The sequence below is a fragment of the Rhea pennata genome, chromosome 1 (assembly GCF_028389875.1).
Source record: "Rhea pennata isolate bPtePen1 chromosome 1, bPtePen1.pri, whole genome shotgun sequence".
In the NCBI taxonomy this organism is placed as follows: Eukaryota; Metazoa; Chordata; class Aves; order Rheiformes; family Rheidae; genus Rhea; species Rhea pennata.
This window is the reverse complement of record NC_084663.1, coordinates 121,740,906-121,755,824: the sequence shown is the minus strand read 5'-3', so window position 1 is coordinate 121,755,824 and position 14,919 is coordinate 121,740,906. Positions and strand designations below refer to the sequence as shown.

Sequence of the window (14,919 nt, the reverse complement as noted above, 5' to 3'; positions counted from 1 at the left end):
ATTGGGAAGACAAAGGCAGACTTCTCAGAGGTTCACAGTGAGGATGAGAGTTGCAAAACCAAAAACTCCAAAAAGGCATTAGGAGGAAGTTCCTCCCCCCATAAAGATGTTCAAATGCTAGAGAAATTAATCAGAGAGACTGTGGGCTCTCCATCCTCAGATATTCAAAATTCAGCTGGATAGCATCCAGAACAACCTGATCTAATTGGACCTGCTATGAGCAGCACGTTGATAATCTCAAGAGGTCTCTTCACACCTAAGTTTCTATGATTCTAATATGATGCCACACTATAGCCTTCAGTAAACATGCTTTCTCCTCCCTCACTCACTGGACAGGAGCAGTCATTGATTGAATCCATCAGGAACTAAAACCAGGACAGACAAATAGCATGTCCAGTAGCTGCCCTCACAAGTTTTTCCTACTCCTCCTCCCAAATGTCACGAGATTATGAAATCCCAAAGCTCACAAAAGGGCTTTGGTGGGATTCTAATCAGCATAATGCAGAGCAGTCCAAATCTTCTACGTATCTTCAGCAAACTTGAGCAGTCTCATGACTGTTCTTAGCTTGTTTTCTCATTTCCCCAAGTAACTAAAGGAAGAGCTGTTCATCATCCTCAGATATACTTACAAATTCTCACCATTTTTTCATCACATACAAAAGCAGACTCATATATTAATTATGCAAGTAGCTTAGATGATAGCATTTCGTGTTGTAGGAAACAAGACTAAGGGTGTATTTTTATGGCTTATAGGTTATAGGAAATTAGAATGAGAGACGCCAATTGTGTTCCAGTTGTTGAAACACACTTTCACAGGACTGTCTGCAAGTACACCCGGTTAGAAGTCTTGTTTTACAAATTTAAAATAAATCTTGAAGATGGTCTTATGGATTGCAATGGTTACCATGAGTGTCTGACACTGACTGGGTTACACTAGGACCAAAAAGATCTTGATTTTGCAATAACTGAAGCGATCAGCAGAAACTCTGCTTGCGTTACTACTTTTGGACCTTGGATTAGTGGGTTTCAACTGCTGTCCAGAACCCTGTAGGTTCATAAATTTCTTCTGAAGGACCTAATTGAAAGGAAATTATGAAAAGCAATTTTAGTAGCAGGAAATTTAAGTTTGCTACACTAGAAAAAATTCAACAGACTTAGAAGTTTGAAAACCACTGCCTTGGACGAGGAAAGCCAAGGTTTCACCTTTAATAAAATGTTAGTGCATTTCACTTTCAAGATCTTCATGTACTCCCACAATAACACAATATTAACATTGAAAACCCAAATTCTGAAATTTGCACTTTTCCTACAGAGGTGCTTTTCACATAACCTAATCATAGAATCATAGAATCAGTAAGGTTGGAAGGGACCTCTGGGGATCATCTAGTCCAACCTCCCTGCACAGCAGGGTCACCTGGAGCAGGATAGACAAGGTTGCATCCAGGTGGGCCTTGAAGATCTCCAGAGAAGGAGACTTCACAACCTCTCTGGGCAACCTGGTCCAGTGCTCCGTCACTCTCACAGGGAAGAAATTCCCCCTCACGTCGAGGCGGAACTTCCTGCGCTTCAATTTCTGCCCATTGCCTCTTGTCCTGTCACAGGGGACAACTGAAAAGAGTCTGCATAGCATCCAGAACTCCCCCCTCAGTCTTCTCTTCCCCAGGCTGAAGAGACCCAGCTCTTGCAGCTGTTCCTCATAGGGCAGCTGCTCCAGCCCTCGGATCATCCTCGTAGCCCTACGCTGGACTCTCTCCAGTAGCTCCATGTCTCTCTTGTCCTGGGGAACCCAGAACTGGACACAGTACTCGAGATGAGGCCTCCCCAGGGCTGAGGAGAGGGGCAGGATCACCTCCCTCCACCTGCTGGCAACACTCTTCCTAATGCACCCCAAGCCACCCTTGTGGCTTTCTTGGCCACAAGGGTACATTTCTGGCTCACGGTCAACTTGTCATCCACCAGCACTCCCAGGTCTTTCTCTGCACAGCTGCTCTCTAGAAGGTCAGCACCCAGCTTGTACTGGTGCCTAGGGTTATTTCTTCCTAGATGCAGAACTTGGCACTTGCCCTTGTTGAACCTCAGGAGGTTCCTCTCCACCCAACTCTCCAGCCTGTCCAGGTAACTCTGAATGGCAGCAGAGCCATCGAAAAGCCTTGCTGAAGTCAAGGTACACAACGTCCACTGCTCTCCCCTCATATACCCAGCCAGTCATGCCATCAGAGAAGGCTATCAGATTGGTTAAGCTAAGCTGAGACCTAATTTCTTTTTTTCCACATTTTTTCCAGGACTTGTGTTAATATCCTGGATTATGAATTCTTTAGAACAAGGTTCCTATATCTGACAAGTGTTTTGTACAGCAAGACACAATTACTACCGTAAAGTTACAGAACTTGAGCATATTGTATCCTGCTTGAAATTTAAATGTTAACATATGACTCAAATACAGTAACATCTGAAATATTCAAGTAGAAGTGAAGCTTACAGTGGGACAAAGTCTGTGTCGTGCCCTCCCTCACACCATCTTCCCTTCTCCTTCCAGGGCAAACTGACTTACTAAAGAGCATGTAGGTAAACTAAGCAGCATAGGTGCTAGAAGAACTATGAAGTTACTTGGCTTTGCATTCCAGCTTGATTTTAGAAGGTGCAAAAAAATCACTGCAAGACACTTAAGTACCAGACAGCAAGGACATTTGCCATTTATTTTTTTTTCTGTAATCAGGAAATAAGGGTAGCAAAAGGCCTGGTCTTAATGCAGAATAGAATACTGATGCAAATCCAGCAACTGAGGCAGTAGGATCTGACTGAAAACAAGAGGCCTGTCTGTTCCAACCCACTCATTCTTTGTTGATTAACTCAGCATTCATAACATCAACCCTCCCTAGAAATATAAAGTTCATTAGGTGAATAATTCTGACTCCAAACAGCTAACAGTTGTAGCTACTGTGAGTAGATTTAGTAAATACATAAGCATATTAATGGAATGCACTTTTACTGTCTAGATTCCGTCTGGTAATTTACAGCTTTCTTCTGTAATTACAGAACAGTTAGGAAAACATTTCAAGAGCAGCACAGATCAAAACTACAGGGTTCATGTTACTGCACTGAATCTCAGTTAATGATAAAATACAGAAACTTTACTGTGGCCCTTCAGTGGGCCCTTAATAAAAGAAGTGTCAGAGGCTTAATTTTGAAGAGCCATTTACTTATTCTTTCATGTTTTAAACAGTAACAGCAGATTTCTTTCCTTTTACATGTAGTGTATATGGTATCACTGCTGCGTCAAAATGCCTTTCTGCTCGTTTTTTAAAGTATTTAGATTTATTTTGTTTTTTACAGGCAAATAAAAATTGCTTGTCAGGGGTTTCTGACTTAAAATTCTGAACAGCAGATTGATATGGGCCTCTTGATCGTTCTTACCACATTTTTACCAAGTTACAGTATAAAATAGCGGTTCTACTAATTGCACAGGGATTTGTGCCCAATATCCAGACAGGCTACTAAAGCTGACTTCATTTTTCCTTTGATCTTGCATATTCCACTGCTTGAAAGATAGACAGGTGATGGAAAATGCTGGGCTTGTTGCAAGTACAACTGCTCAAAGACCAATTAACAACAAAAAAACCAAAATGAACAAGAAGCAAAAGTGGAACTAAACCCACAACAGCTGGTGGTCATCAAGGCAGTTTTCCCAGTGGGCAAAAGACTGTTACTAATAGGATGGAAATACAAAATTTGCTGAGACCAACTGTAACCACTGAGGAGTTATACATTGAGAAGTGTCTAATTTCTCACATTTTCTGGAGGACAGCAATCTTTATTGTGAAAAAAGTGGGAACTGAAATGTAGTTCTGCTAAGAATTAGCACAAGCTGATTTTACAGTAGTGCTTTTTGTCATATTTTCAAAATAATGTTTACTGATTCTACCCATAGAAATAAGTTATTCTTCAAAGTCTAATCAATGTAGCATAATTCATTAGGAATTACCCACTAGAGACTCTCTTACATTTTAAATAGTTTAATTATTGTAGAATTCTGATGCTAGAACCCTCCACAGATGATTAACCAACTTATGTTCCTCCTTTACAATAGCAGAGGTATTGAGATGTTTCAATCACATTACGTAAACTTATATTCATCTACTAACACAAAGCGCATGCTGTTGCTGCAGAGGACAAGTATTTCTTGCCCCGTTTCCAACCAGTGAATTAGTCTCAAACTCAAATATAGAGTAAATGCAACTTATTCAGAGCTGGGAATATGTATGTGCATAAGGAGTACAGCTCACTGCATTCACCTGCTAAAATAGTGGCAATATTTAACAGATATATGCACAAAAGCCATTATTTTCTTTGACACAGTACTGAAGGAATGGTCATTATCAAAAGTTTGGAGACACTGAAAAGTCAGGACAGTCTGAACTATCTATCTTAACTAACTATCACCACATAATATGTATTGAGAATTAGAAAAGATATTTTTATTCAGTAATGATTCATTTCCAACTCATCCACAAAAATCAAGTGAAGGACTCCAAGAACAACTGCTCAAAAGCATGTGCATAAGTTACTACACATTTATTGATTTTTAAAGCAGGAACGCAACACGGCCTAGTGGAATAATTTATCATTCTGCCCTTACATTTGTTTTAAATGTGTTTTTTCAGTGCCTTGGTGATGGTCTTCCAGAAGATGGTTGAGGTTGCCTGAATTTTGAGAGAATCACATCAGAATCCACAAAGGTATAAATATCATATTCATGATGCTGAAGGTTCTTGTAGGTAGAATTATCAAATTCCTCTGGAGCAGGCTGAGCAGCTGTTGTGGTCTCTGAAAAAACAAACAAACAGTGACTGGTGACTCTTAAGGATACCACAACAGATAGCAATATTCTTAATCAGAGTCAGCTTTTATGGACTTACAGATCCCAGCATTAAAAAAAAAGAAGAAAATAAAAAAGATCAGCAACTATAATGTAAGGACAAGTTTACTAAATTCTGCTGGTATCTTGCATGGTCCTGAGGAAGCACATCAGTATGCAGCAGGGGAACAGAAATCAGTGCAAACCATGTACCATAGCACAGGTTTTCAAATCAAAACTACAACTAACACTGGGGGAGGAGAGGGCAGGGCATTTCATTTATACTTTGAAGAAACAGCTCTGCATTTCCTGCCTTTCTCGTAGTTGCCTTGGTTTTCACTGGGGTTGAAACAGTAGGTGACACTCTTAGCAAGCCAGGAGAGGCAAAGAAGCAGTACAAATGATATATCATCTTCTCAGATCACAAGATACAGCAATTAGAAGTACTTTACAGATTGAATTTTTTCATGGGGAGAAGCAATGGAGTTATTGAGATGTGCACAGTTTAATTTCAAATGTAGTTGTTCTGAACAGCAATGTATCGAGCGCCTTTGAAAAATTTCCCTTCCTTTTTTAAAAAAATCATTCTAATACAATCTTCTAAACTTTATATTAGCTATCCTTCCTAAGAGAATAATCCTGATAAAGTTATTCAAAACTTCTTATTTCACATTAAAGCCATCACAAATTCTTATATTTTCAGAATATTACACAAATTCAGGCAGTACCATTTACATAAAAAGATTTCTGTGATGGGCTGACTTTACTACCATGTAAATTGCAAGGAAAAAACTTTATTTCTACTATTAATTTATTCTCATATACCCAGTTATAAAATTACAAAATAATATAGCAATTATATAGCAAAAAGCTTGTCATATGAATTTGTATGTAGTGATTTCTATTAGATCTTATGAAGCTTTTTGTAATGCAAGTCTGCAATAAAAATACAAGAACTCAAGCAACAGAATACTAGAATTTCCCTTTAATTATGCCATAATTGTTGCAATTTAATACTATTGGTTTTAGAGGATGCATTCATAACATTTAGCAAGACTCATTTATAAAATGCAATATAATAAGCCACGGTTTTGGGAAAAAATGGCATGTTGAACCTATGAAAGGAAATATCCCTGTGCCTACTGTTCAGTTCCTACTGAGACAGCTCATAGGAGACACCACTACACATATATCAACCAGATGATGCAGTCTCTGCTGCAAATAGCCTCAAGAACAAGCACGCATTGGAAAACGAACATTCAACCTGCAAGAGACAGTTGTTCGAAATTAAGAGACAGATGCTCAGGAAGAAAACCAGATGGAATCTAATTTTTACTACCCAAGTTCATTGTACTTTGCTTTGCAATGGGAAAATTTATCCGAGTTCATTCCCCTCACACACCACAATTCATCTGTGCTTTCTCTCTTAAAGAGCAAGAATTTCACAAGATGTTCTTGAAAAATGAATCAGAAGTATATTTCTGAGTTACCATGCTTCTATTTTGCTACTTATTCAGCAGTTAAAGACAAACTCAGTTTTTGCTGACTGCTTAGTAAGCCTACTCTACAGAGTGCATGATATCACCTTAACATTCAGGTCTGTAATGGGAAAAATTGCCTTTATGTCTTTGGCACATTTGCTGCAGAGTTTTCAGATAAGCTAAGTAACACAGGAATGTAAGTACAGAATACAGAAGAGATCGTTAATGGTGAACATCAAACATGGAAAAGCAGTAGTTGTTCTCAAAAAGGCCTTAAAAAGGAAGGCAGAACAAGATACTGCCAAAGATGCCAGTGAAGCTGCTGAACAAGGAGTACCACTAGGTTTCACTCTTTGCTACCCAGACATTGTGCTGGCAGTAGAGGGGTGTGACCTTGCCTGTACTGACTCTCTCTCCTCCCCTACAACCACTGCAGCAAGAGTCGTCTCGCTGGGTGTAGCACACACCCAATGGAGACGTTCCTACTGTCACAGCCTTACCATCTCCATAGAGCAACACAAGCTCAACAGCAAAAATGCTCTTTTTGGCATAGCTGGATCTACCTAAAAGGTTTTGCTAATGTGGTTATGCTCATGATCAGTCTGCGGCACAGTTGTCTGATCAACATAAATCTGCTGGAAAAATGTATTGCATAGGATTAATCTTATTCTGGATTTACAGTATCAGAATAGCAGCTGCTGTTTCACAGACTTACAAAGTGTCATAATCCTCACCTTGAATCATCAGCACATTTTAAGAGCAAGTCCTCTCTCCCTTTCTCATACTGCAGGCTAACTGAACTCATTCTTTTGGTCTTAGTATCACTCCAGTGTAGAAAAAACACTAATGCTTGAGCATCTAGAGCACCACTGTGAATGCCAGGGAGAAAAGCATCATCTGTAAATAACCACAAATACCATTTCCCAATTTATTTTGAAAACTTGCTCTGTTGGCCATAAGGAGGTATAAATAAATGGATACTTGTAAACAGTGATGCATTTTACCATTTGAGTTGGGGTCAAGGAGGAAGGTAAGGTTGGTTTCCAACTCTAAAACAGACAAAATTATGAACTGACTAAACCTTTAAAACAGAAGGCAGCTCTTTGACTCCTCACTGTATCCTGGAAATTGATGTGCATAAGTGATTATTTGTCACTTAACCTGATTAGACACTTAAAGAGTGATATCCAAACAGCTTTACAATTTTGTTGCCTTTAGTTCCAAGCAGGCAAAATCTTTAATTCAAGAAAGCAACAAGAACAGTAGTCTTGAAAATGGTATGCTGCCTAAGGTGGGAGTCAAGCATGGTAAGTCACCACAGATCAGGAGAGAGAGGCACTTACTGTTGAAATACACAGAACAAGAGCGGTAGGAATGCTGGCAGAGGGCTTGCGCAGGACTATTTCTGTCCCCAACCATAAGCTAATAGGAGTGGTTATAACTAAGAAGGTGGGAAATATAGCTAAGGAGACAATTATACAGACCATGATGCTTTCCCCTAAGATATACAACCATATTCTCCCTAACTGACTGCAAAAACTGTGTTACGAAGTCAACTTTCTGCTGCTTCAATATATGACTCACTCACAATACATCAATCTCAAGAAAACAAATATCAAGATTTGGCAGAGATTACTGGATGTCTTCAATACAATTCAAAAGAATTTTCAACAAAAAAATCTCAAATTATTTCAGAATAGAAACAATTCTGTTTTCATTTGATAAATAATTACTAGTTTGTGAAATAAGATACAACGAAATGAAGACTGCTTCCCACATAACTGGGAACTGCATATTACACAGTTCTTAGAACAAGGAGCAACAGACAAGAATTTCTCTTCCAGAGACCAAGGCTACACTGGTAGCTCTGGTATAAAGATCTAAAGAATCAAAAACATAGATGATTTTGGTCACTCTTTAAGGAAAGTTAAACCTTAGCTCAGATGAGTCAATATAGTTCAAACAATTTAAAGCTGTACCCTCTATTGTGCTTCCTTCTCCAGCTCGAACTCCTGCTTCATGAACAATCTCCTCCTTTGCTGTAGCGTGTGTCACCAACATTGTGCTTTCAGAAGTCTCCTCCTGTAGTTTAGGAGCAGTTATTTCTTCTACTTCAGACTCCTGTACCTCTTTTAATTTTTTCTCTTTTTCTCTGGATATCATTTTTTCCTTTTTGTCTTCCTGAGTCATTGACAGAGCTTTCAACGGAGTAGCTGCTGCTTGGGTTCCAATGGACTTTTCTCCCAAATAACTAGATTTAAGAGTGACATCTGTCAGGTCTCGACTTTCTTCCACGTGGGATTCTGAGACCAGCTTCTGCTGATCTGCTTCTTTTGGAGTTGTTTTTATGTTAGGGTCTCTTGCTTTGGATTTTAATGTTTTACGATTGATTGATGTTTTAGAAAACTTGACCTGCTTGATAGGGTCAAGATCAGTTTCTGCTCTGTATGGCTTCTTCTTAGCTACATATTCTTTGTGGTGTTTCTGGGCCAAGTTCTCTTTCGGTAGCATTGACACCTTTACTGTTACATTCTCAGAAAAGATAGAATCTCGTCTTGGAAACTCTACTCTGGTTTTAATGGCAACTTCTGGATCATTATCATCATCTTTGTCTTCTTCAGAATCTGAGCTAGAATCTGAATCTGAGCTGGATGAAGATGTTTCTTCCTCAGCTAACTCTTTCCTTAAGCCTCCTTCTGTTGCAGGGAGCTTTTCCTCCTCAAGGGAGGAAAGAATTACTCGCTGAGGAAATGCAACCACAGTTTTTCTTGACATGAACATCCTCAGATCTTCAACAGAAGTTTCTGAAGCTTCCTTCAGTTTAGTACTAGATACGGTCACACCTTTGTTTGCAGATGCTGGGGGAGAGCTAGAAGACAACATTTTAGGAATTTCAACTGTTGCTCTGGTGGCTAGCAGTTTGGTGCTTCCCTGTGGTGCCACTACATCTAGGAAATGGCATAAAGAGGATTATCATCATCATATTTGACATCCCTATTAGTGTTCTCAGTCATACAATTTTAACTTTCTGACATGATCTGGTACAAAAAACAAACTGAAAATTTAGTATACTAAATACAGGTATTATGAAACAGCTACATTTCTGCAGAGATATTTTTTAAAAAATATAGAGCTCTAGTTAGCATTGAGCACCCTTTGCTGCTGCGATGCTGACACTCATGAGATATGGCTTTCATTCCTTGCTTTGCCAGACTCCTTTTGAGAGCTCTTTTCCTCTGTGACTCAATTCTGCAGCACTGGAACTGATTTACAAACATCTTCCTGTCCCAGGTGAACAATAAGATAACCTCTTCACATATGCTGCTACAAAGATGTTTTAAAGTCTGTGAACAAGCCAGCAAAGCAGAAGACCTAGCAAACAGCCACAACAGCAACAGCCAGCCTCTTGCAGTAGTTATCCTTGTAAGTGACAGGAAGGGATGACTCCCAAGAGGCAAGTGCTAGAGTAAGAGACACCTGATGTTATACACAAAAGTATTACCTGTTCGCATGTCCACAAGATTTATCAACTGAATCATCTAACAGTTTAATGTAATTTCCCTAAGACCCTATCTTCTCTGGTCTTCAGGATCTCCACTTTGTATTTCTGCTTTGAGATCCATTCATCAAGAAGTCTTGGAAGATTTCCTCATGTTGCACAGTAGCCTGCCTTTATTTCTTCTCCCTCATGGATACTTTCATTAAGACAAATTCTCTAGACAAGGAGCTATAGGTAAAGAGAAGCAGCAACTTCCAAACCCTTTCACAGAGTATCAGATGCCCCTTGGATGCACATGCTTATAGATATCCTCAATAGTAGAGGCTGATCAATGGTGAATAATGTCATTAGAGAAGACAGGAGGACAAAAAGGACTGGGAGCATATTAAGAAGATACGTCACCACTGAACTTCGCCCCAGCAAAGCCAACCCTCATAAGGAGTGGTGCCACTTCCAGAGTAATTCAATAGATTTTCATTCTATAAGGCAGAACTATACCTGCACAATTTGGAAGCCTAGATCTATTTCACAAGGCAATTAGTTTTTCCCCTTCATTGATATTTTATAGTAATATCTTATATAGCCTAAGAAGTTACTATAAGTAATTCTGAATAGAAGCAAGTCTTTACCAATGTCCAAATGAAAACATCACAGAAGAGTCAGAGTTGTGAAGTTAAAAATGAAGTACTTAAGAAAGAAATACAGAGTTCTTAACACAAAAAACAATGAAAAATACATTAGTTTACTATGCAGGTAATACTTTTGAAGGATTTCAGGCACTTACTTTTCTCCACCAGACTATAAGTTCAAATATTGGGGCCAGAGAACAAAAGTCTATAGCATAAGAGCAAAATAGAGCAGCAACATTGAAAACTGCAAATTTTAAAAAGTACTGTTAGAGCAAGAGGCAAACACCTCTATACTCTGCCCCATTAAGGAATGAGTTTGGCAGATGTTGGGAACTTCTGACTTAGTCAGAAGTAACACACTGCAAATCACTGGCAACTTGAATTTTTGAGAAACAGCATCTTTGACCTGCCCCTTCCCCCTTCTTTTGCTACTATATTAATTGGGGAGGAGTATGGGGATGACAGTCACCTCCAAAGGAAGCCCAACTTCCTGCAGAGACTGGCACAGCCAAAGAAAGCAGCCTGCAGAAATTAATATTTGAGGAAACATTACTCAGCACTGAATCAGAGTTCTTAAAAGAAGCGCACAGGAAGGCCGAGCTCGTGCAAGAATGCCCAAAGAGAAGAAAGACCAGTGAAAAATGAACAAAAGCTGAAGAAGTATTAATGCAAAGACACCTTAAGAACCCAGAAAGGCAGAAAACATTCAATTTGAGCATTAATAGTAGATATTGCTAAAAATACTCTAAAAAATAGTGTTTGGGTATGTGAAAAAGATACATTTTCCAGCTTTTAAGTGGAAATTCTAATATTACTGAAACAGGCACTTTAACTGGACACTTAAATCAAAAAGAATGGCCGCATTCTGTACTGCAGGTTTTTTTCAATTGCAATATTTCAAGCTTTGTACTACCTGGTTTGTATTTGGCTATTACAAAACTGAACTGACTCTGCCAAAAGAACAACACATCCAAATCAGTAATAGGAATACTATTTCCAGATGCAACTTAGAATATGGTTGTAACACTGGTATCATTACTGAGATGCCTTTAAAATGTTTTCACGTTCAGAAAAGCGGCAACCAGAAATTATTCCCCATCATTGATTTCATTGGGAAACATGATCACTTTATCAAAGCAAAGAGAACTTTCATACACTACTTTAGCTAGAATTTGAAAAAAATCTGGCTGCATCTTATAGCTTAACAAACCTTAATCATTTGCAGAGGGAGAAGGAAGAGAGCTCTTTTGACATATGAAACTACTTAGCAAAAAATCTAGAAATTGGTGCTTAAGTAGTGTGCTTGATATTTTACCTCAACCATGCCTCAAAATAATGCATAAAATAAACTATAACAATGATCATGTTATTCAGTCAGGCTTATACCACTCTATGCAGCAAAAGTTTTCTCAATGGAACACACAAGCTTTTATTTGCCTTGATATTTAAGAAGTTAACATTAGAATGCAAAGTTTGCATTCAACCACTCTTTCAGAGATCTTTTCAATAGCTGTCAGTAAGTCCTGTTACTCCTACATATGGACCCATAGGGCTCTGCTCTTTAAGCACCTGGATCTCTAATTTGGGATAAGAATCTTAATCTTTGAATCAGTGAGCCTCTATTTACAAACACCATTTTGCACATTACATCCTCTTTTAAAATATATATTCATATTTTGGCCTTGGTCAGGGACAGAAGTGGTTCAAGTACCCCTAAACTTTGTATGTACTTTAAAATCCAAACCCAGGTGAGCTTGCAAATCTATTGCAAATCTATGGGGTCCAAGAGCACCACAGCTAAATTTAATCCAACAGGGCCGTGGTACTTTTCTGCAGCTTCTGAGCTTTGCTGCCTGGAGCAGATATGAATATCTTGCAACTGCCTTTGTCTCTCTCTCTGTCAAATGGGCTGCCTTTCGACCCAGGTGATCCAAACATTTCAAAAGGTAATCACCTGACACTTGAAACTAAGTTTTGCTCCTCATTATAAAAAGGCAATGTGCCACACTCATCGTCATCAAACTTCAGGCAACTTGCATAGCTACCTTCTATTGGGACAAGTATAACAATGACCCCTCCTTAAGTCTGGAGGGATCAAAGCAGCTGGCATATTAAGGTGCAGGTAAACAGAAAAAAAATGGCAAGCTTACAGTGTGCCTACAAATATAAAGATATTCCACAAAGACCATTTCCACTAGATCTTTAGTTTTCACAGCATTACTGCGCAGTCATGTTGGAACAGAAATCACCATTCGCGGTGATGAGCTTTTATTTTACTGGTTTGCTTAGAAGCTGTTCACAGCTGTTCACACAGCCATACAGTACAGCTTTGAGAGAGTCTAAGCTCCTTTTGCTTATTTAACTGTAATCAAAGCTACCAGATAAACACCCTCAGGTCTGGCAGTCTTTATGCTCAACAGGCAGAAAGACTTTCCAGCTCTGTATGTCATTTAGAGGGCACGGAAAATCCTCCTAAAGCCTGTAAGCTGAACTGGAAAGTCAGCTAGCCACCTAGCAGTTTAATATCAGAAAATTAGGTTCTGCTAGGAACGCTTGCCAACACGCTTCCCTTTGCCCACGGCCTCTGACCGGGAGGAAATGAAGGGCTTACGCGTTTCGGGCCGTGTCCGAGAGCCGCCGGGCTTGGTGCAGAGCGGCGCCGAGGGGGCTGCGCCTCGGAGCGCCCGGGCCTCCCGCCGCAGCGCCTGCGGAGACACGCGACGGCAAACGCTCACCTTCCAGCGCGCGCGGCGACGCGGCCGCCTGCCCCCAACCAAACCGTTTCCCCCCTGATCTGGGTATAAAAAGCAGAGCGGGACAAAACCGAGGCTAAGGGGGAGGGCGAGAGGGAAAGGGGGGTCGCCCCACAGGTACCAACGCTACCCGCACCCGCTCCCCCCGCCAAACCCCCGGCGCATGCGCAGAACAGGCAGCTGGTGCCGACCAGTTGTCAAAAGGGACTTGAGCGGGTGTGGGGGGGGGGGGTGACCGTTAAAGCGCTCCGCGCATGCGTAGCAGCCCGCCCGCAACCGTCGCCGCTAGAGACGGGGCGCGAGGCGGCCGGCACCTGCGCAACGGGCGGGGGAAGGGCGCGGGGAGAAGGTCACCGCCCGGCTAACCGCAGAGCGCCGCTACCGGCGACCCTTAGCGGGTCGGGGGCGGCGGGAGACGGCCGCTAAGTGCCTCTCTGCGTCTCACCCCCCGCGGAAGGGCGCCATCCCCGCCCGTTACCTGGCGGGTCGCCGCCCGGCCGCAGCCCAGCACCCAGGGAGCAGCCATCTTGGCGCCAGCCCCAAGGCAGCACGGCCCTCCCGGCGGGCGGGGCCCCCGCGCCCGGATCCGCCTCCGCCTGGTGCCTGCGGCGGCGGCCGCTGGCGGGGCCCATGTTGAGGGCGGGCAGCTCCCTCCCCTGCCCTCCCCTCCGCGTGTGCGATGTGACTGTCTAAAATAACGTGGCATGCGAGGGCGCAATCTTCGCCCTGTCCAGCTCGTAGGGAATACTGCTGCTTCGTGAGGCAGTTACACACGGTAACAGCGCCTGAAAGGGCTCCCCTCCTTGTGAGGTGAGTAACGTCTCTTCTCTCCTGCACCGGAGGAGGAGCTCCCTATTCAGTCACCGAGGACAGTGTAAACAGCGTTGCATAAAGTACATCACCCCTGAAGTTTCTCTTTCCATCCCTGCACATATTATCCTTTATGTAAGGGTTTTAAGACTTACTTACAATTATTCCACTAGTTATTTATAACCAAGGGCTGCAATAAAATAAGCTGGTTCATTACTTCTGAGTACTCTGGCTGGGACTTCTAAATTACCGCTTCAAACGCTTAAAACAGATCAATATTTTAACATAGATCACTATTTTCAAGTTAACCGTGGTCATTTATACCATCTGTTACCTGCAATTATACCCTGAGTAATAATGTGTAATGCAACTATTCAAAATGATTTCAATTTGTCCTCGTGTTCAAAACGTGTTAAGATGCAATAAAAAGGTCGCATCGACCATAAAAGCATAGCTTCTTTTAAACCCAAGAACTGGATGAGGTGATTTGACTGCTAAACCAAAATCATAATACACAATTAAACAGGAAGGTTCGCATTACGCTGAGCGTTTTTGCATCCACCTTAGCAGACTTTGGCTGTTTTCAATCACAGTGGGTTTATTTTTCCTACAATACTGCACGTGTGCTGTAATCACCTTCACTTTCTGGAGATAGAGGTAGCTTCCTGATAGCATTGTGCCCATCTCCGTAAAAACCCGGCCCCGTATTTTTACTCAGAAATAAATACAGTCCTCTCGCGGCACACTCCTGGCCGTCGCCGGTGAAACTGCCCCGTTTGTGCCCAGGCAGCCGCTACCCGGGATAACGACCCCGGAGGGCGCTGCAGCGCCCTCACTCCGCCCCTCACGGCGCTGCGCAGGCGCAGCAGCGCCCCGTGCGTCATCGCGACGC

The 14,919-nt window shown here is 41.5% G+C and overlaps 1 protein-coding gene across 1 annotated transcript; it reads right to left on the bottom strand.

Moving 5' to 3' along the window:
- Window positions 1-4,557: 4,557 nt before the first annotated feature.
- On the bottom strand, window positions 4,558-13,797 carry NDUFV3 (NADH:ubiquinone oxidoreductase subunit V3). The gene is made up of 4 exons (XM_062599256.1): window positions 13,696-13,797; window positions 13,076-13,169; window positions 8,316-9,284; window positions 4,558-4,824 (listed from the first exon to the last, which is right to left on the bottom strand). The coding sequence occupies exons 1-4, from the start codon at window positions 13,741-13,743 to the stop codon at window positions 4,658-4,660; spliced, it is 1,278 nt and encodes a 425-aa protein (XP_062455240.1). The 5' UTR covers window positions 13,744-13,797; the 3' UTR covers window positions 4,558-4,657.
- Window positions 13,798-14,919: the final 1,122 nt, after the last annotated feature.

Coding starts and splice junctions, on each gene's coding strand:
- NDUFV3 (XM_062599256.1), bottom strand. CDS start 13,743: ATGGCTGCTCCCTGGGTGCTGGGCTGCGGCCGGGCGGCGACCCGCCAG. Junction 9,285..13,075: donor TCGGACACGGCCCGAAACGC/GTAAGCCCTTCA, acceptor GCCATTTCCTAG/ATGTAGTGGCACCACAGGGA. Junction 4,825..8,315: donor AGAAGGAAGCACAATAGAGG/GTACAGCTTTAA, acceptor TTGTTTTTTCAG/AGACCACAACAGCTGCTCAG.